The 20587-nt window shown below is 39.9% G+C and overlaps 1 protein-coding gene across 2 annotated transcripts in view; it reads left to right on the top strand.

Moving 5' to 3' along the window:
* Positions 1 to 20587, top strand: part of grm8a (glutamate receptor, metabotropic 8a) — a 110577-nt gene that overhangs the window by 78975 nt on the left and 11015 nt on the right. For both annotated transcript variants that reach the window (XM_057324096.1, XM_057324095.1), the window contains exons 7-9: positions 10237 to 10437; positions 18107 to 18246; positions 19514 to 20449. In XM_057324096.1, the coding sequence (XP_057180079.1) occupies positions 10237 to 10437; positions 18107 to 18246; positions 19514 to 20449 (1277 nt within the window). The remainder of the gene's footprint in view (positions 1 to 10236; positions 10438 to 18106; positions 18247 to 19513; positions 20450 to 20587) is intronic.

Genomic DNA, 20587 nt, shown 5'->3' on the forward strand with positions numbered 1-20587 from the left:
ACACTGCATTAAAAACAGACTGAGTGAAGCTGAAGTACACTCTTAAAAATAAAGGTGCTTAAAGGAGTAGTTCGCTTTCAAAATAAATTTTCATGATCATTTACTCACCCCCATGTCATCCAAGATGTTTATGTATTTGTTTCTTTAGTCGAAAAGAAAATAAGGTTTTTGATGAAAACATCCCAAGATTTTTTCTCTATATAGTGGACTTCAATGGACTCCAAACGGTTGAAGGTCAAAATTACAGTTTCAGTGCAGCTTTAAAGGGCTTTAAAGGATACCAGACGATGAATAAGGTAATTACGTATTTCATGAAGTCATGACGCGCATCGCAGAACAGAGCAAGGCGAGCATTTGTGTTTATAAAGCATATACATTTTTATTATTTTTTAGAAAATGACTGATCGTTTCGCTAGATAAGACCCTTATTCATCGTCTGGTATCCTTTAAAGCCCTTTGAAGCTGCACTGAAACTGTAATTTTGACCTTCAACCGTTTGGAGTCCATTGAAGTCCACTATATGGAGAAAAATCCTGGAATGTTTTCATCAAAAACCTTAATTTCTTTTCGACTAAAGAAACAAATACATGAACATCTTGGATGACAACAGGGGTGAGTAAATGATCATGAAAATTTATTTCGAAAGTGAACTACTCCTTTAAAAGATTCTCTACGGTGATACCATAGAAGAACCATTTTTGGTTCCACAACGAACCATTCAGCCAAACGTTCTTTGAAGAAGCATCTTTTTCTTACTTTTTTATAACCTGAAGAACCTTTTTTCGCCACAGAGAGCCTTTTGTGGAACAGAAAAGTTCTTCAGATGTTAAAGGTTCTTTATGGAACCAAAAGGTTCTTCTATGGCATCGAAGAATCTTTTGAAGCATCATTTTTTAAAGAGTGTAAAAACAAACACATTTACAGGCCAATAATCCAATAAACAGTACTTTAAAATATTAATATTTTAACCATTTTCATGAAAACATCTGAAATCAAAAGGGCGTTATGATAATAATGCGTATTGTTTATTGTTCTTCAAGCACTACTGTGCCAAAAAAATGAAAGAAATTAAAAATAGTTTATGCACATCACTTATCAGTCGATTTAACATAAAATAATCTATATTGGTATTGTTAGTGCAAAAACACTATATTGGTGGATGTCTAGCTGTGATTAAGTATGCCAGGGGGAATGCAAGAACAACAACAGGGAAGCAATCTGGTGGTAACCTGGAGCTGTCTGCACACACACACGCACGCACGCACACGCACGCACGCACACGCACACACACACACACGTTTGATGAAGAGGAAGCGCTGTGTGTTTTGGGAGTCATTAAGCTAATTTGGGGGCAACACGGTGCGTGACGCACAGTGTGCTGAGAGAGAGAGAGAGAGAGAGAGAGAGAGAGAGAGAGAGAGAGAGAGAGAGAGAGAGTCTGAACACGCCATTGTTTATGGACGAGTGCATTAGAAATCAAACGTGGCTGCTGGTTATCAGACCTTGAGAATGAGTTCAGATAATGTAACTGCGTGCTAAAATGTGTCATGGACTGTTGGGTCTGTGTGTAAATATAGGAGAATACATGAACTTTTCTGTGTTAAGTGAAAGCTTGTGTACAGGGTGGCTTACAGCGCATTAATGGTTTTATTTCTCTTCGTCAAGTAATCGAACCCTTGACTCTGGTGTTGCTAGCGAAATACTTTAGCAGTTCATCCATAGGAACAGATGCTGAAGTACAAGTGTGTGTGCATTATGTTACTTATGTGGTTTTGGACATGATGCCGTGTCAATGCCACAGAAAAAACATCACCAAGACAATAATGGCACTCAGTCCATGACAAACATGTCAATATGTCATAAAACAGCCACAGACTGCCAACAACCCCTCCAGCTCCATCAATCTGCTTCACACCCAATTTACTTCCCCAAAACACTGTCAACACAGAGGCAATAAATAGTTGTACTAGCTGAGTGTTGTTTGATCCAAGAAGTCCACTATTATATCTCTTAGACATCATTGAGATGGAAGGGAGAGCAAATGCTCGAGTCTTATCTGTGTCTCAGATATTTCTCCTGAGGAGAGAGTCAGAAATCTCCCAAATGTGTCTGTCATTAGAGTTTGAGAAGAGATGGCAACAATGTGTGAAACTGAGCTCAGATTTGTCAAGTCTGCAATCAAAAGTCAATATTATTGAAGATCTCAATAAGAACTCAAACATTTCTCATCAAATTTACTCAAATCCAGATTATTTTACCTCTACAATCTACATTTGTTGTACACCTCCATACTTTTCATGCATCTGAACAAATTACACTTTCATTTAATTCTCTTTTTATTTCTTCTAAGCAATTGTAGGAGAAACATCTGAGAAACATAACTGAGAACTCCATCAAATCTCCTGAGCTGTGTAAGAGCAAGATCTAAGCAAAACTTTTTGTGTGTGTGCGCGTGTGTGTTTGCGTGTGTGTGTGCATGTGTGCGTGCGTGCGTGCGTTCATGTGTGTGTGTGCGTGTGCGTGCGCGTGTGTGTTTGTGTGTGCTTGTGTGTGCGTGCGCGTATGTGCGTGCGCGTGTGTGTGTTTGTGTGTGCTTGTGTTTGTGTGTGCGTGCGTGCGTGTGTTTGTGTGTGCTTGTGTTTGTGTGTGTGTGTGTGTGTGTGTGTGTGTGCGTGTGTGTGCGTGTGTGTGTGCATGTGTGTGCGCGTGCGCGTGTGTGTGTGTGTGTGTGTGTGCGTGCATGTGCGTGTGTATGTGCGCGTGTGTGTTTGTGTGTGCTTGTGTTTGTGTGTGCATGCGTGTGTGTGTGTGTGTGTTTGTGTGTGCGTGCGTGCGTGCGTGTATTTGGTTTCATTTTAGAACATGTCTCTGGTCTGTCTGGTAGAATGTGCTTGACATAATGAAAATAACTATGACAGCCTCACACACATTAATCTGACGGCTCCATCATCTGAGGTGTGAGCATCGCACTGATGGCTTTCTCAGCACACAAACACAAACCGGACATCTCATCAATATCTTTCCTACACAAGCGTGTGTGTTCAAACACATTTGGCTGTCCTCATTCTCAAACACACACACTGATGTCTAACGATGGCACTTATGTATATTCTTAGATTATATTCTACAAACTTTAGATTTTGCATGTTGTCCACACACACTATGAGCTGGATTTCAAAACCTGGTCTCATATCATCGACACATGGCATATTGTGAGGACGTTTCTGATACAGACAGATTAGGTGGTGGGCCAATAATGTCGTGGCAGACAGCTGCTTATGTTCTGTATCACGTGTGGCTGTGATATTTTCCCTCTGTTTTCCCCGGCGTGCATGTAGTGTCACTACTTTGAATATATTTCCCGAGAGTCCTCACTTCTGTATCTGCTCGAGAGCGAGATCCTCTTCACAAGCAATCAGCTCGCTTTAATTACATCTCCGCCGTGATCCGTGTCGCCGTGACGCCCGGCCTCGCCATTGATTCCGCAGCGGCAGATTGTTTTCCGTGTTGATGATGCAAAGGTTGTGACCCCGCCCACTTCTCATTAACGGGGTGCTGAGCTCGGATGCTCTCAACATGTGTTCTCGCTCGCTCGGGCGTCGTTCGGAAATGATTGGGATGCTGCGACTAACAGCCCATGTTTACTCACTCATTGACCTAACAAGACGTTATCCGTAACTTCATTACAGACGGGCCGTGCGTTTCGCCGTCTGGATCAGTGTTTACTGTCATTAGAGGTATTGATGCTAGCAATCGATGGCTTCATTAGACAACGGCGGTTCGGTTACGATGGTATCTTCAATTACCCGGGTGTCGTATCTGATGTGTGTGCTATGGAAAGATCAGTCATCCCCAGATAGCCTAACAGCGACGTTAGCAGCTGCCGTCGACGGGAATGACTCTATAAATATTTGAAAAGGCAATTCCACCTGGCTGAAGTGTCTAGAAGTGCAGGATGGTTTTTGGATGTGACAGGACCGTGGCCGACGGCCCGACTTTTTGAGGAAGGCATAATAGAAACAAACGCTTGTAAAAATTCCCTTTAACGCATGCGTTCAGCTCGACACTTGGCAGTGAGAAAATTGTGCTGCTGATTTTTAAGAGCCATCCCTTGTCCGAGCCTTCACAGGTTTTATTGTGAAGATATTCACATCTGAAAAAGATGTTTCAAGGGTTTGAACTGTGCGTAGAGAGAGTTTTTGTGTGGCTTTGTGTGTAAGTTTGTGTTTGACTGATAGTTATCATGCACATGTCGTGCACCCGCACTTTATTCCTCTATTGATATAAAAGATAGTTTATATCTTTGAAAGAAAATCATGGTGGTTATCTGTGCACTCAGTAACTAGGACATTACTTTGCTGTTGCTAAGGTGTTTTGAGTGGTTGCTAGGGTGTGGTCTGGTGGTTTCTCACTGGCCCACACCCAAACCTCTTTGATATGCTTGACTTCAGATATTGTGTGACTTGGGTCTATCCATGTTTTCGTCCTTTTTATTGTGTGTGTCAGATGTAATTCTAAGATTTTCATAGATCTGGTTTTAAATTATTTTAGTGCATGTATAAAGTTAGGATCATATGTGTAGTTCATCACATCAGCCGTGCACATCTTCTGTTAACATCTGACAAACAGACATGTCTAAACACTTTGTGTTTTTTTAAACACTATTCAAGTTTGTTTCTTTAGCGCTATAGTGGTTTCTATAGAAACAATATAGATATAAAGTAATTGAGATATAAAATAATATAGAAATTAGGAAAAATAAAAAACAGGAAAATTATAAATAAATTAATACATTATTACAGAATATTTATAATTATTATTAAAATGATTTTATTTTATTGTATTTTTTATTTTTATATTTTAATATATATTGTCTTCTCATATCTCTACTATCTATATTATATATAAAAAAATCTATATATTAAATATAATTTTATATTACAAAAAATGCTTGAAAATAGTGTTTGTATTTTGCCTTCAAATTCGTTCCTCTTTTGATGCTTTGATGTTGTGTTAAATAATTCAGGCACATTTAGACATTGAGTTTGAGATTTAAGGGTCATTATTACTAGGAGTTGAATATAAAGATGATGTTTAATGTGTTGAATGTGTGTCTGCAGCTCGTGTCACTTAAAGAGTCAAACTCAACGTGAACTTTTAGAACCTTTTTCTTAAAGTCTTTTCGACTTTTCTTCTAAGTGAAAAGTTTTTGTGACACTAAAGTTTGGGCTTGACGTAATATTTGAATGCAGTGATTTGACACCGTGTGTTTCTGCGACAGGCCCTGTCACACTTTAGACTGAAAACTTTAGATATGACGTGGATGTGAATGTGAGTGAATCAAAAGAAAAGAGAGAAGCGTCTCTTCAGCGCCTCGGAATGAGTTGATAGTTTAATGCAAGTGCAATTATGTGCTTTACTGCTGTTTTATTACTGAGATACAGCAAGAACGCGAAGAGAAAACCTCTCCCATGGCACAAAAACACCACGCAGAGTTTCTTCATCTCTCTTCTGTTGTTGTGTGAGTAGACCGTGACAATATTACAGCGATGGAAGTTTGTTTTATTTTGGCGGCGAGCTCTCGGTTCATTATCAGACGTCTGATCTCACAGAGGTTTGATCTCAAGGATCATAAGTGTACCGCTTCTGTCAGACATCACAGGAGGTCTAATGGAGTTAAAGGGCTTGAAGACGGCAGGAGGTGTTTGGAGTATCACGCCCTGAATTATTTAAAAAACACAGCCGGGTGTCACACAAGAATGATGCGCTGGCTTTTGTTAGAAGACCCTTTGACCTTCCGATTGGCTTTTTCACCCTGTGACGCTCGCTGAATGCTCGAGCATCTCTCTATCAAATCAAACCCGTCCGCCGTTCTCTGGTTTTCTCTGTCGGCCAATTTCTCTCATAGAGATGAACATACAAAACCAAATTCTGTGGAGTCTCCCTGTGTTTGACATGATTTAACTGGGCAATCCAGGTGGGCAGAGGGGAATTCTGGGGTAGATTTGAAGCAATTCTGGCCAATTTGTGTCACATTGCCTTGATGTGCAAAGAACACGAGCGGGATTCAGCAAATCTGTATCGGTTTTCACGATGAGAAATGCTTTTTTAAGGAGGTCTTGTTCATTCTTTTGTGGATGAACTCAAGATGCACTCTTGCTGTTTATTTCCATTGAGTTTTAAGAACTCTGCGCAGGAATTTAATAAAGTCATTAATTCTTATTCATGTTCCTGACAGCAGCGTGTTAAAGGCAGATGAACCACATAATGTAGGTCACGAGACCCTGACAGTGTTTTCACCTGTCTGCATGTGATTTACTGTATGCTCATTTTTATTGTTTCATATTTGGCGATTTTGACGTTTTTACAACTGAAAGCATTATATTGGATGCCTGGGTTTATGTTTATGAAGCACTTATAATGAAAATACAGTGTATGACCAACTTCCCTGTTCCCTCTTGAGAAACCTTTTAAAACCCTCAGTTTGTCTTTTATTACCTTGAGTGAGTCAGAATTAAAAGCCGGGACGGGGACCAAATAAAGCGAACAACCCCGACCGCCTCTGACGGCTCTGGAGAGAGAGATGACACACCTGGCTGCTCAGGTTGCAGTCGGGTCGAATCGAATCCTTCTCCCGTTGTCAGAAGCTCAGGTGTTCTCACCGCCCGGGTCAGGCGTATCCCCGCAAACCCCAGAGGGCACAAAGGTGGCAGAATCTCAGTCGCAAGTCTTAATGTGATTTCACGCTTCGTCTTATCACCAACAATAAGAGCCGTCTCTTGTGGCACGTCACGCTCCGTCTCTTTCCTTGGCAGGTCGGGATGCTTACAGAATCACTAACCCGCTGAAAATTACAGAGGGAAGAATGGTTAAAAATAAAACGACTGTTGTCAGGACGTGTTTAGACTTTCCTCAAATAAATCAGAGCTTGTTTAAAACGACCGGCTACACCGTGCACGGTCTGTAATGGTTTGGGGAAAGAGGGCATTGGGTCTGGACCTCATGAGCGTCAGTCTCATTTTTAAGTGCAGAAATCCCATTAGCTTGGAGAAATTGTAGTGATGGGTTAAGAAATGTGCTGCCTGTCGACAAACGGGATTGGAACACTGTCGGATACCCAGTGTTCATTTTCACTTTTTTGGACTTTTTTTGTTTTGCAAAAAAAAAATCTGATTGAAATCAAAAGCTTTTTAATGTCTGTAGCCAAAAGAACAGTCTTTTTATTATATTATATATTTACTAACATAATTTTCCAATTCCATATTGAGTTTTTATATACAGTATATGTTAGTTTCGTTGTAGTTTTATTGGTACTTTAAATGAGCTTTTTATCATATATTTTAAGCTTTTATGTTAATTTTGTTTTAATTTTCAGCTATTTTGATTTTATTTCTTTTAATATTGCCATACAGTTGTAATTTATTTTATTTCAGTTTAGTTTATTTAATGAATAATTTTAGCGCCTTAATATAAACTTGTTCCAGTTTATTGCTAATGCCACATTTCTAATTCATTTCATCTTTAAAATTCATTTTTCTGAACTTTTTTTAACTTTTATTTTTGTAAACTTATAACCCTGATTCCTTTTTTTAACACACAACTCATATGATCTTTTCATTATTTTAAAGAAATCTTTCATTTTTATTCAAATAAATTATATTTATAATTATACGGATTAAAGGCATCAGTGTAAGTGCTGTTGGCAGGTATTGATGTTTTTCCAAGCTCGGTTTGAGTAATTTACTCAGATGTGCATGTGTTATATCCAGGGAATCTCATTAGCATATATAGAATAGAGATGATTGTTTCAGTGCAGGCACACAGAGGCGTCATTCAGAATGAGAGAAAAGCAAAGTTGGATGCCAGACAATTATTACAGTTTCATCACGCAGCCAGATTTAACTGAACCTCTTCACATTCACCGTTCACTTCACACATGTGTGCTTTTACATGATACTGTTTACCTGCTATAGAGGAAAGTATGAAGGTAGACTATCATGAAACCTGTCAAGAATATAAGCAAGTCACAAAAATAAATACAAAATAATTGCACATACAGCTCAAAGAAAATAAAGCCAAGAAAAATCTTATGTTCATTGTTGCCACATTCAAAAATACTGAATTATTCTGTAGTATTTATATACTGTACATACTATAGTATTTACTATATGTACGATAGTAAAACTCCAAGACACTTACAATAGTTAACGCCATAGTATACTAAAGTATTTACTATAGTTTTTCAATTTATTATAAATTATTACAAATTACTGTAGTATACTATGGTATTTAATTATGTGGGGTGTAACACAATGACATATGTTGTCCTGCTTCCTTACGGTTGTGTATATGAAAATGAATTACAAAAATGCTGTATTATTTCCATTTTCTTATTTTTTCTATATATATCTGTAATAATAATAAAACTCTTTGACGTCATTCTTTCAGTTACAGTATAGAGTTTTGTTGAACACTAGATGTGGTCCACTATAGTAATGCCGGGAGACAGCGAGAAGCTCTTCGACGGGAGGGAGGGAATTTAATTTGCTTGGCTAATTGACATTTAATGGAGACAGTTGTTCGGCTCATTAAACTGTCCGTCATCCGTGTTGCCATCAATCAGTTACTGTATTAAGCGACATCAAACGCACGGGCCTGTTGAAGAGAAACTCAAAACAAAAATAGCATTGTTCCGTTACTGTGCAAACAAAACCCTGCGCTTTACTGTATACTTGCACACTCTGCAGCTTTTAACAGTTCATATTGTGACGCTGCTGGCATTGTCTCCTTATGATTAATCGCTTTGGTTTGTGTTTTTCCTCATGTGTGAGTCGCTTTGGATGAAAGCTTTGCTAAATGAAGAAATATGGAACAAACAAAAGCAAAACACTTCAGGTTTCATAATGGCTGTGTAGACAAGGGAATATCTGCTTACTTACCGTGCAGTGCACTTTGAACACGTCATGCTAGTTTTTAACAAAAGTGTGGCAAGGTGAGTCAAAACATATAAAATGTGTCTGGCATCATTTTATTCAAACAATAAGTGTCCATCGGAGAGAGTGCTGAATGGGTTTGGCTCAGTTAAGGGGCGGAGTCACCGTGGCCACACCCACCTTTATATCCCCATTTCATACCATAAGTGAAATAGTTTGCATTCAGTGTTCTTTTGACAATAAAGATGCATATTTAGCATTTAAAATATTTAAACTATTATGAAACTATTGTAAAATGTCTTATCAGAAATATCACAGTTTCAAAAGTTATTAAAAACACGATTGATATTACCTTTGATTCATTCATAGAGGTTTTTTATTTTTAACAATTGATGATTTTGTTAATGTTTGTTTTTTAATACTTCTTAGCTCATTATGACCCGACGTAATGAGAGAGAAAAACAATTATACTCAAATAAATTACAAATAAAAATGTATTTCTGAGATGATAACAGAACGTTTAAATGTGTAGTGTTGTGAAGTGTCTTCATTTCCAACCTAAAGACTGAAGTGTTGTGTTATTGCGATGGTGTACCCACAAGTAAACTTGATGTCCGACTTGTTGGGACTCTGAGAGCTGCGGTTCTGTGGTCTTTTGTTTTCTAAGTCATTCATCGTACACTTCGGTCCGTGCAATCCATCTCCGTTTTGGCGAAGCGAATGCGTCACTTTCCCATTACTCTAAAACCGCTATAAAAGTGGATTGGATTTCATTTACAAGAGCCTATTAATTCCTCAGCGACAGCAGAAGGGATGGAGGACTCCAGGTCCTGCTAATACGCCTCGCCTGGGCAGGCACGTTTTATTTATCTTTCATTATGTCAAAAACTGTGATCTTGGGAGAAAAAAATATTTTGCCGCGAGCATTAAATGCAATCTTTTAGTCTTAAAAAGCAAAACTTGGAGAGAAATAATCACAGATGCCAAATTCAATTTACTTACAACAACAGCTGGAATGTCACACGTGATATTACTTCAGAGATGTGGGAGAAAATGTTTATTCGGAAAGAACACATTTGAGGAAAATCAGATGGTCGGCGCAGTCGCCTCCTCAGTGTTTCGATTATCTAATTACATTAATGAGTGACCACAAAAACATATTAAATAACGTTTTATTAAAATGAGAATGTTGTTTTTCTGGAGTGGAAAACGTTATATTAAGTGTCTCTCTCAACACCAGCGCTATGGGATTATATGTACGCAGGCAGTATTTATTCATAATGTGTGTTGTTTGTTTGCTCAGGGTTGGAGAAGGTGGGCCGTGACTCCAGTTATGAGCAGGAAGGGAAGGTGCAGTTCGTGATGGATGCGGTTTATGCGATGGCACACGCTTTGCATCGCATGCATAAGGATTACTGCTTCGGATACCCCGGCCTCTGTCCCCGCATGAGCAACATCAACGGCAAAGAGCTTCTGGGATACATCAGGAGTGTTAACTTCAATGGTGAGTGGTTGGCTTCTCAGTCTTTTGTGTTAGGTTCAAATGCTCTTGGGAACAATCTTCTTTGGTTGTTGATAATGAGATGTTTAACTAAAAATATTCCTCTGAACAACTTTAGACACTCACTCTGGCCACACAGAGTGCTTCTTTTGGTTGTCTCTATAGTCAATGAATGTGTTGCCATGGTAACCGGCGCTCGGATAAGGATGTGATGTTGACTGTATCTATACTCGCATTTATCATTCATAAATCATTCCGTTTTTTCGCGCGTGTTGTGTGATTGAATTTTAACAGTTTAAGTTTTAAATATTGGGACATAAATCTAGTAGATGGTATCGTGTTGAAGTGAATACAGAAGTTATTTATGTCACGAAAACACAAAAGTACAAAAGAATTTTTAGGATTTGAAATTTACCCTGATAGCGCACATACATCTGGGAGACGTCTATTTGATGTCTACGTCTGCAAGACATACCCAGATAGCACAGATACAGTACGTCTGTAAGATGTCTGCTGGAGATCTGGAAAACATCTGCTGTGTCGAAACATCTGATTAACGTCTAAAGGCTCAAATACACTACAAGACTTTTGCTCAGATTTTGCCCAGATTTTCAGTCTGGACTTTGATCAGTTAGTGTGTTTCTTGCTGAAACTTTCAAAAAGTCTGCAAGTGTTTGATGTCTAGTTTAAAAAAAATCTGTTCAGATTTTAAAAGTCTTGTAGTGTATTCCAGCCATTAGAAAAGGCAGTTTTACATCAATCATAAACGTCTTAAATCTTCTATATGTCTATATGACATCTGACAGTAGATGTCTCAGAGACGTATTCCATATGGGCAAACAATCAAAAAAATACGTTTAGTAGAAACGCAGACGTCTCCCAGATGTATGTGTGCTATCAGGGTATTTTTTAAATGTTGGCTCAATTGTAATTCATCCTTGGGACATATCCTGTCAGGTGTCATGTAGACGTCTAGAAGATGTCTGTAAGCTGTTTATGATTTAGGATGGATGTGAAGCGACCTTTTCTAAGATAGCTATCAGACGTTTTGACACATCAAATGTTTTCCAGATCTTTAGCAGACATCTTACAGACGTACCTGTGCTATCTGGATATACTGTGAAATTATGAGCTAATATTACCATGCACCATTAATGTACCAGATCTCTAATGTAAATTTTTTATAGTTGAAAAAATAATTCGGCTTAAAATAAAATTGATGTCATTATTTGCTCTCATGTTGTTCCAAATGTCAAAATATCTTTGTGTTCACAAGAACACGGAAAATCCTTGTGTTTGGAATGACATGAAGGTTTAATAAATCTCATTTTTCTTTTTTAAGCATTATATAATGTTTTGCTAATGATATTTTAATGACGGTTATTATAAAGTGTTATGTCAGTGTATGTTACCCGCATTTGTCATATTCTAATGTTCTCACATATGGCTTTATTTTCATCACTCATTAATTTTCACAATCACAGATCCCTCTCGCGTCATGTTTGCCAACTTTATAACACCCCCAGTGACCTCTGACCTCATTACACATGCATTAAAGCCAGAGGGCAGAATATGAGTTGGGCTGGTGTGTTCATATTTCTTCATAATGGGGCGTCGCGGCGTCGCCTGTGAATTTTATTAACAGCGCATAATAACTTATGAATCAACTCCACGCTTTCATGAGAGCCGCGTGTGATTGACTGTTCGTGATTTCACGCGAGCTTCAAATCAAGATGTAACTCTTGTCTTTGAAAGCGCCTCGATTCATTTTCATATTTGCTCTTCTATTATTTTCCCCTACAAGTCGTCGTTTTGTTATCATCTGCTTTCGTTAGCCTTCGAGTTTTGTCATTAGCAATAACCGGAGCGATGAGGGCGGGGCTGCGCAGGCCATTAAAACCTCATTAATTGGCTTTCTGGCGGGCAATCGCACCCGTGTTATTTGTTCCATCGCTTTGGGGTTTTCATCAGCGTGTTTGAAGTGACAGGCGGATGTGGGAAATTCACGTGCACGACAGTCACTACATAGTGTTGATGAGAGGAGCATGCTGACTTTATATCCTTTCTGCTTTGATTTGAGCCGCTGTTGTCTTTGATTCTAGTGAATTTGGTGCAGAACATCATATCGATTTGAATACGTAGGAATTCTGGGCTGTGTACCGATCCTGTTTGTCTTGTTTGCGCTGGTTGCACATGCTGTTTTTCTCAGCAGCGTGAGATCCCACTCTCGGTCACAGATGCTTGGCTCTTATTGACTCTCTCCTGCCGTGCATCACAAACTCCTGCTGATAAAAGTTCAACTGTTCTCCTGACACAACACCTTCAAATAACATCAGGAGTCACGCTACTGTACCGACACACATCCACACATACAATCCATTGACACTCATAGTTTATTTTTATCTTTAGATGGTTGCCATGTCGTGAGAAATGTTTAATAGAACAGCTCGCTTGGTTCTGGAAAGCATCTTGCGACATCCCAAGGAGACATGGTGTAGATTTCTGCTTCGATTGATGGATGGCATGGATTGATGATGATTTTTTTTGTATTTTTGTGTAAAATCTAATAAATAAATACATTTACTTGATAAGCAAATTCATCTAACATATTCATTCTTGTTTTCTGAAAATTAACTTAGGTCAATTTCTGAAAGTTTTGATTATTTTATTTGATTTGATTTCTCAAGTAAATGTATCTAGATTTAATCATTTGAAATATCTTTATACGTAAATCTTATGTTTGCAGTGAAGCGTGTCTCTCTTTGTGTTTTCTTTGTTGTTTACTGGATGTTGACACATTATTCTTTACTGTGAGAGACAGCAGTGTAAATGAAGCCTGTTGAGAGTCTTCTGGGCATATGCTACAGCTGTGCACACTTTATAAACTTCATCAAAAACAATCAGGAAAGCAAATGAATTTACGCATGCAAAACTCGCTGCCAAAACAAAAGAGAGAGGTTACCAGAGCGCCAAGGTGCGGTCACTTGAGAGCCCCCTCCCCACGGCTCACCAGGTGAAATTCAGAATCAGAATCAGAATCAGAATCAGAAGAGCTTTATTGCCAAGTGTGCTTGCACACACAAGGAATTTTCTTTGGTGTTGGAAGCTTCTAGTACAGACATTCAACACAATGACAATACAATATAATACGATTTACAGTCTAAAAGATTCTAAATTGTGCATATATAAAATAAGGACTATTTACAGAAAATGGGGGATAATAACATATAAGAGACATTGTACAGGGTAGTATATAGTAGAATAAACATATTAACAGATTGTATGTACACTTGTGCAAATGGATAATTTAGTAAGTAGAGGTAGTGTTATATACATGTATACATAAGATGTAGATATAATAAGGCACTATAGTGCACACTATAGGAGTAGTGGAAGTGGAATATTGCTCTTAAGGAGCAGTTATCTGTTTAGGAGGGAGATTGCCTGGGGGAAGAAGCTGCTTCTGTGTCTGGAAGTCCTGGTGTTTGGTGCTCTAAAGCGCCGGCCAGAGGGCAGCAGATCAAAGAGTTTGTGTGCTGGGTGTGTGGAGTCAATGATGATTTTTCTTGCCCTGTTTTTCACTCTGGAATCGTACAGGTCCTGAAGTGTGGGCAGAGGAGCACCAATAATTTTCTCAGCACTACGAACTGTCCGTTGTAGTCTTCGTAGGTCTGATTTGGTGGCCGAGCCATACCAAACAGTAATTGAAGTGCACAGAACAGATTCGATGACCACTGAGTAGAACTGGGTCAGTAGCTCCTGTGGTAGGTTGAACTTCCTCAATTGACGGAGGAAGTATAACCTCTGCTGGGCCTTCTTTACAATGGAGTCTATGTGGGACTCCCACTTCAGGTCCTGAGAGATGGTGGAGCCCAGGAACCTGAATGACTCCACAGTATCCACAGTGCTGTCCAGGATGGTGAGGGGAGGAAGTGATGGAGGGTTCCTTCTGAAATCCACTATCATCTCCACTGTCTTGAATGCATTCAGCTCTAGGTTGTTTTGACTACACCAGGCAGCCAGCTGAGCAACCTCCTTTCTGTAGGCAGATTCATCACCGTCTTGAATAAGGCCAATGACTGTGGTGTCATCTGCAAACTTCAGGAGCTTGACAGAAGGGTCTGTAGAGGTGCATTCGTTTGTGTAGAGTGAATATAGCAGTGGAGAAAGAACACATCCTTGAGGAGCTCCGGTGCTGATGGTACATGTGCTGGATTTAAAATTTCCCAACCTCACTAGCTGCTGCCTGTTCGACAGGAAGTTAATAATCCACTGACAGGTAGTCAGTCAAATTAAAGTCCTTTTGCAAGATGCAAACAGCATCTCTTTTATTTCACATATTCATGTTCATTTAAAATTGTATTAAGTTTTTTTAGTAAATGCTCTATTGGTTGTATTTTGTTTTGGTATTATTAAAAACTACAGGAAGTGTTGAAGATTTAAACATTATTCAATTGGACTTTTTTACTTCAGTGCCACACACTTCATTCGCTGCTGTTTTTCGAGGCCATTTCTGTTCTGAGCTTTGAAAAGCTGTGATTTGTTTTTATTCACCTGCATGCGTGATTCTGCCCACCGTGAAAAAATTGTTCTAATACAAAATGTTAATTCGAGCAAGTGTCTCCTGTAGTCTGTGCGGCCTTTTGTCAGATTGAATTAGAGATTCTCTTTCGTCTCAGAGAAACATCATTGCTTTGTAACTGTATTGCTCACAAGTTGATCATTCATAAGATCAATGTAAGAAACTGTTTAAGTTGTTCTTTAATAAGAGACCTAAAAGAAACCTATCTGAGAACTCGGTGAAGTATGAAATTTGTCTGAGATGTTGCTTGTAAAATTGCACGAGAGGAATAAAAAAGAAAGTTTTTCGAAGTTAGACAGAGAACAGCGAATATGATTTTGAATTTGGTAATGTAGATTTTAGTTTCTTGGCACATGGTGATATTAATGGGGTCTTTCTCCGGAGAAACATCTGAGACTTGTCTATTGGGACATTAATGAGATGTCATTTTTCAGTCATATTCAACTTTATCAAGTGCTGTGAAACACACACCTCCGCTCAATAACCTTCGTGCCACCGGATGCTTGGGCGACCATTATCCCGAGCGTAAAATAAATCTCACGCACACATACGCACCCGCTATTGTGTGTTAATGGATGACAGATGTTGGATGTGCTGGCGTTTGGCCATGGCCGATATCACAGGAATGGAAAGGTTCCTCATTAAAGCGTATGATGGTTTCATGTGAGCGCAGGTTGATGAGTTAACTCGCCCGCACCGGAGCTCTCTCACTACAGCCTCTCTCTCTTCTACAGCACTACACTTCAAACACCAGACACTGTGTGATAATGAACTGTGCTGCGTGATTATGGGATGGAATGAAGGAGAGTGTGGCGAGGTGTGGAAAAAGCCTTTTAAGAGTGTGAAGCGGTGCCATGTGTGGAAGCCGTGTGCACGTGTGTGTTTGTGAGTCATTGACCTACGACATGATGACACATTTGAGTAATCGTGTACATTTGAATGGTCGTCGCTATAAAAAGACCTAGCTATGTTTTTCTTTAAATCGAATGTTTGTGCTTTCGTCGTTCATAAGAGATGCTTTCTCTTCTGCCAAGCGTCCAGGCACAATGACATCCACTCCAGTGACTCCTGCATGCACTCATCTTTCGATTAGAGACAGAAAGAGATAGCGGAGGGGTGTGTTGAGATGAGCCGGACACGAGTGCAGATGATTGTGTTGTGTAATACAAATCCCCTTGTAAAGAGACGGTGTGACGGTGAATCTTAAAGCGAGCTGCTGTTTAACTGTGCTGAAATAATAAAGTAAAGACCAAAGGATGTTACATCACATACAGAGAGAGAGAGAGAGAGAAGGTTTGAGAAGTAAAGGCAGTCTGATTCAAGGTGCTTGGATGACGAAAGACTTTTTTTAGTCTGACTTATCAGTGATGGCTTGGTGTGAATGATTGTCAGGACGTTTCTAAGATGATGTTAGTGCATCTTTTAGGTAATCGCTATGGTGTCTCGTTCATATTTTAGTTCCTATATATAGTAAGTCCCAAGTACTTCAGTATAGATTTTAGACGTTTACCTGTTTTTAGATCTGTGCGACATCGAAAGCAATAAAGATAATGCTTTAAGTTTCAATAACTATATTGAAATTTATTTTACTTTCTTTCTGATCATCAACATAAAACTTTGACTACGCACATAACTTTTAGAAATCATTGATGAATCATCGTGAAATGCGCATTTGTCAGATTGCTTAAAGTCATATTATACTTCCCTAGGTTTTATACTAGATTTTATTTGAGTTCTTCATTGAATCGTTTCTTGTTTTAAATGAAACTTATGAAATCATTTCATGCAGGTCCTGCGCTTCTTACCTGCGGAAACTGCGCTGTCAGATTTACAATTCATATCTATCTGGTCTGTTAGCAGTCTAATAGAAAATCCTCTCTTTAATATGCCAATTGTCTCTCAGACGTCAATGTGATTAAATAAAGACCAAATGAAACTTGCTTAAGTCACATCTGCGTTTTAGATATTTCGCCTGAGGAAAAGAGCCAGAAATCTCAACACTGCGTCAAACTGGGCTCAGATTTGTCAAGTCAATATTATTTTAAATCTCAATATGATCTCAAACAATTCTCATCAAATTTACCCAAATCCAGATTCTTTTACCTCTACAATCTACATTCATGTTACACCTCCATACTCTTCATGCGCTTCAGATGTCTCTTAAGCGGTTTTAGGAGTCACAGGAATCAGACGTCAGTGGTCATCTGAGGTTAATCCCACCGAGTGTCTCGTAGTTACGAATGCGTCCGGTCTCCTGTAATCCTTTATTTCCCGCTGTCCCGTTTCACCTGGAAAGCAAAGCTTTGATCAATATCAGGGATAAATTCAGTAAGCCTGAATTCTGTGTCGTGTGTTTTTTCACGCAGGGATCCATTCCTGTGCTGTTGGTAAATGAATAATGGAGTAATCAAACGTTGATTGCACATGGCTGGCTTATTTATTTGCATTACGCTGTGTTGATTCGCCGTCATCCCGAGAGAGCTGCAACCTCCTGCGCCGCCCGGGGAGAGGTAGTTGCACCTGAGAGCAGAGGTTCAGAATGACAATGAGCGTCACACCTCACGGGCACATCTCAAACGCACAGCGAATACAAAACACTCAGAGTCTTGGGTTTGAAGAGATGAGTGTTTTCTTTGGCTTGATGTCTTTTTAAATAAAAGAACTGAGCTGGATGCTCGCTGTTCGGACTCTGGAAATATTGCTTCAGAATTGAGTGCCCTCCTCACCTCTCATTCAATATTTTGATGGGGGCATTAAAAGTTTTGTCGTCACGAAAATTGCGTCATAAGACATGCAAGGACCAATAAGATACAATCCGTAAGACATGTATCCGGCTGTATCCGTAAGACGTTCATCTCAGGAAAAGCCTTTCGTTTCACCTCTCCATCGCCTCATGAGGTTACCTTGTGTATGTCATGTATTATTTATATCTGTGACACCTGAACGTGCTCTTTATATTTACTACGGGTTTGTGGATCTTCCGTGTTTGACTGCAGAAGCTCAACTCTTGTTGTAGTTTTTAATGTGTAACTTTTATTATTTCTGGATTTATTCTTCAGTCTATGTGTTTCATCATATGCTGTTTTACAGGAAGCGCAGGGACTCCGGTGGTCTTTAATCAGAATGGCGACGCGCCAGGGCGATACGACATCTTTCAGTATCAGATAAACAACAAATCGACGGCTGAGTATAAAGTGATCGGCCAATGGACCAACAAACTTCATCTGAATGTAAGTGAGGAGAAAATCCTTCATGTCTGAACATCCATATCTATTAGCATTTTACATTTTTTTGAAAAGCTATTTATAAGCGATTAAAAAAACATAATCTAGCGTAAGCTAACCATTTTTTCTGAATCGTTTGGTGAATGAGAATGTGCAAGGAGAGAAAGAATAGCCTGGAATATATTTTATTCATTGCGAATTGATTGAAATGTGAAAAGTAAACCAGATCGGAGTCAAACATAAATTCTAGTTCGTAAAAACAATGCCTAAAGTAATTATTATCAAATAGCCAAGGTCATGTATGATATTTTTATGCAGATGAAGAAATTCCTTTTTTTTTCAAATGTATTTTTTGGGGATTTTTTTTACAAAGACAAGACACCAATGACTGTTTAAGGGTTTTGAATGTTGTTTTTAACGTGTGTCTCGCTGAATGATGTGAAGGTCTGAATTTACAACTTGCTGAAACTTAAACTTATTGAGAAAGCTTTAATGTGTAAAAATGACAATACTTGAAATGTTCTTCATTCCACTTATATAAGATGTATGGCGTATAAAATGCACCAAAATGTGTACTTTTTCTGTGGAAGATGTGAGCGATGCTTGCTTATCCCTGTAAAAGTTGTCCCAATGGTGCATGGGTAATAGTTTTTATGTAGTTATTTATTGTGAACATCTAAACCCTCTCTGAGTTTCTTCGTGATGAATAAATCTGAATGAAACTGTGGTCACTGTGGCTTTTGTTTCAAAACGGTGAGATTTAAATGAAGGATTTAGCTTTATATCCTTTTATGTGATAAGTCAAATTAAGCAACTGTTCATTTGCAAATTCTGCCTTCTTTCATTTTAATACGTCTTTTCTTTTCTTCCTCTCCTCTAATTAAACCCAATCTGTTTTTGCCAGGCGTAATTTGTCTCAAGCGTGAATAATTCATTCACGGCTTCAGCTATAGAGCAGAACTATAGCGACGGCTTCATTTGTCCCGCCGATCGCTCCGGCATGTGCAATTACATTCCTTGATGAAAGTTTGCGTGCCACGTGAGTTATACGGCAGTCACTCCTTAAACTCAAGCCTGTCGTGTTATTTATTTCATCTCAAACGCCTCAGGCGCAGGTTCGTCCTGAAATATATCTGTCATGAAAGTTGGGAGTCAAGCAGAAGCCGGGCTTATTTTCCTCTTGAGCTGAGAGGAAATGAAATGATTTCTTCTGCAAACATGACACAGGTGTAATGCAGTTTTTGACAGCGCTTGTTTTCCTTCTCCTCCGCAGGTGGACGTCATGCGATGGCAGACGGGTGTCCCCACTCTTCCAAGCTCGGTGTGTAGCGTGCCGTGCCAAATGGGCGAACGGAAGAAGATCGTGAAGGGTGTTCCCTGCTGCTGGCACTGCGAGCGATGCGAAGGGTATCACTACCAGGCCAACGAGTTCACCTGCGAGCTGTGTCCGTACGAACAACGGCCCGACCAAAATCGCACCGGCTGCATCCCCATTCCCATCATCAAACTGGAGTGGCATTCGGCCTGGGCCGCCGTGCCGGTGTTCGTCGCCGTCATGGGCATCTTGGCCACCAGTTTCGTGGTGGTGACCTTTGTACGCTACCACGACACGCCCATCGTACGGGCGTCTGGGCGGGAGATGAGCTACGTGCTGTTGACGGGCATTTTTTTGTGTTACGCCATCACCTTCATCATGATTGCCACGCCCAGTTGGGGGATCTGCTCGTTTCGCCGGGTGTTCCTGGGTTTGGGAATGTGCTTCAGCTACGCGGCCCTGTTCACCAAGACCAACCGCATCCATCGCATCTTCGAGCAGGGGAAGAAGTCGGTGGCCTCCCCGCGGTTCATAAGCCCCGCCTCTCAACTGGTCATTACCTTCAGTCTGATCTCGGTGCAGCTTCTCGGCGTGTTCGTGTGGTTCGCCGTCGACCCGCCGCACACGGTGGTGGATTACGGCGAGCAGCGCACGTCCGACCCGAACAAGGCCCGAGGAGTCCTCAAGTGCGACATCTCGGACCTGTCGCTCATCTGCTCGCTGGGCTACAGCATCCTTTTGATGGTCACATGCACTGTTTACGCCATCAAGACTCGTGGCGTGCCGGAGACTTTCAACGAGGCCAAGCCCATTGGATTTACTATGTACACAACGTGCATCATCTGGTTGGCCTTTATACCCATCTTCTTTGGAACGGCGCAGTCGGCTGAGAGGGTAAGTCACGATGCTAAACAAACATTATTTCAAACATGCTTTTTTATGATTTTTCCTTGTTATGGGGTGATACCTTGTGTTGGTTAGGGCGCTCCGAAATCTGATGTGATTTTGTTTCAACCTTGTTATCGCGTGCTC

This window comes from Triplophysa rosa, linkage group LG24 (assembly GCF_024868665.1).
Source record: "Triplophysa rosa linkage group LG24, Trosa_1v2, whole genome shotgun sequence".
NCBI lineage: Eukaryota > Metazoa > Chordata > Actinopteri > Cypriniformes > Nemacheilidae > Triplophysa > Triplophysa rosa.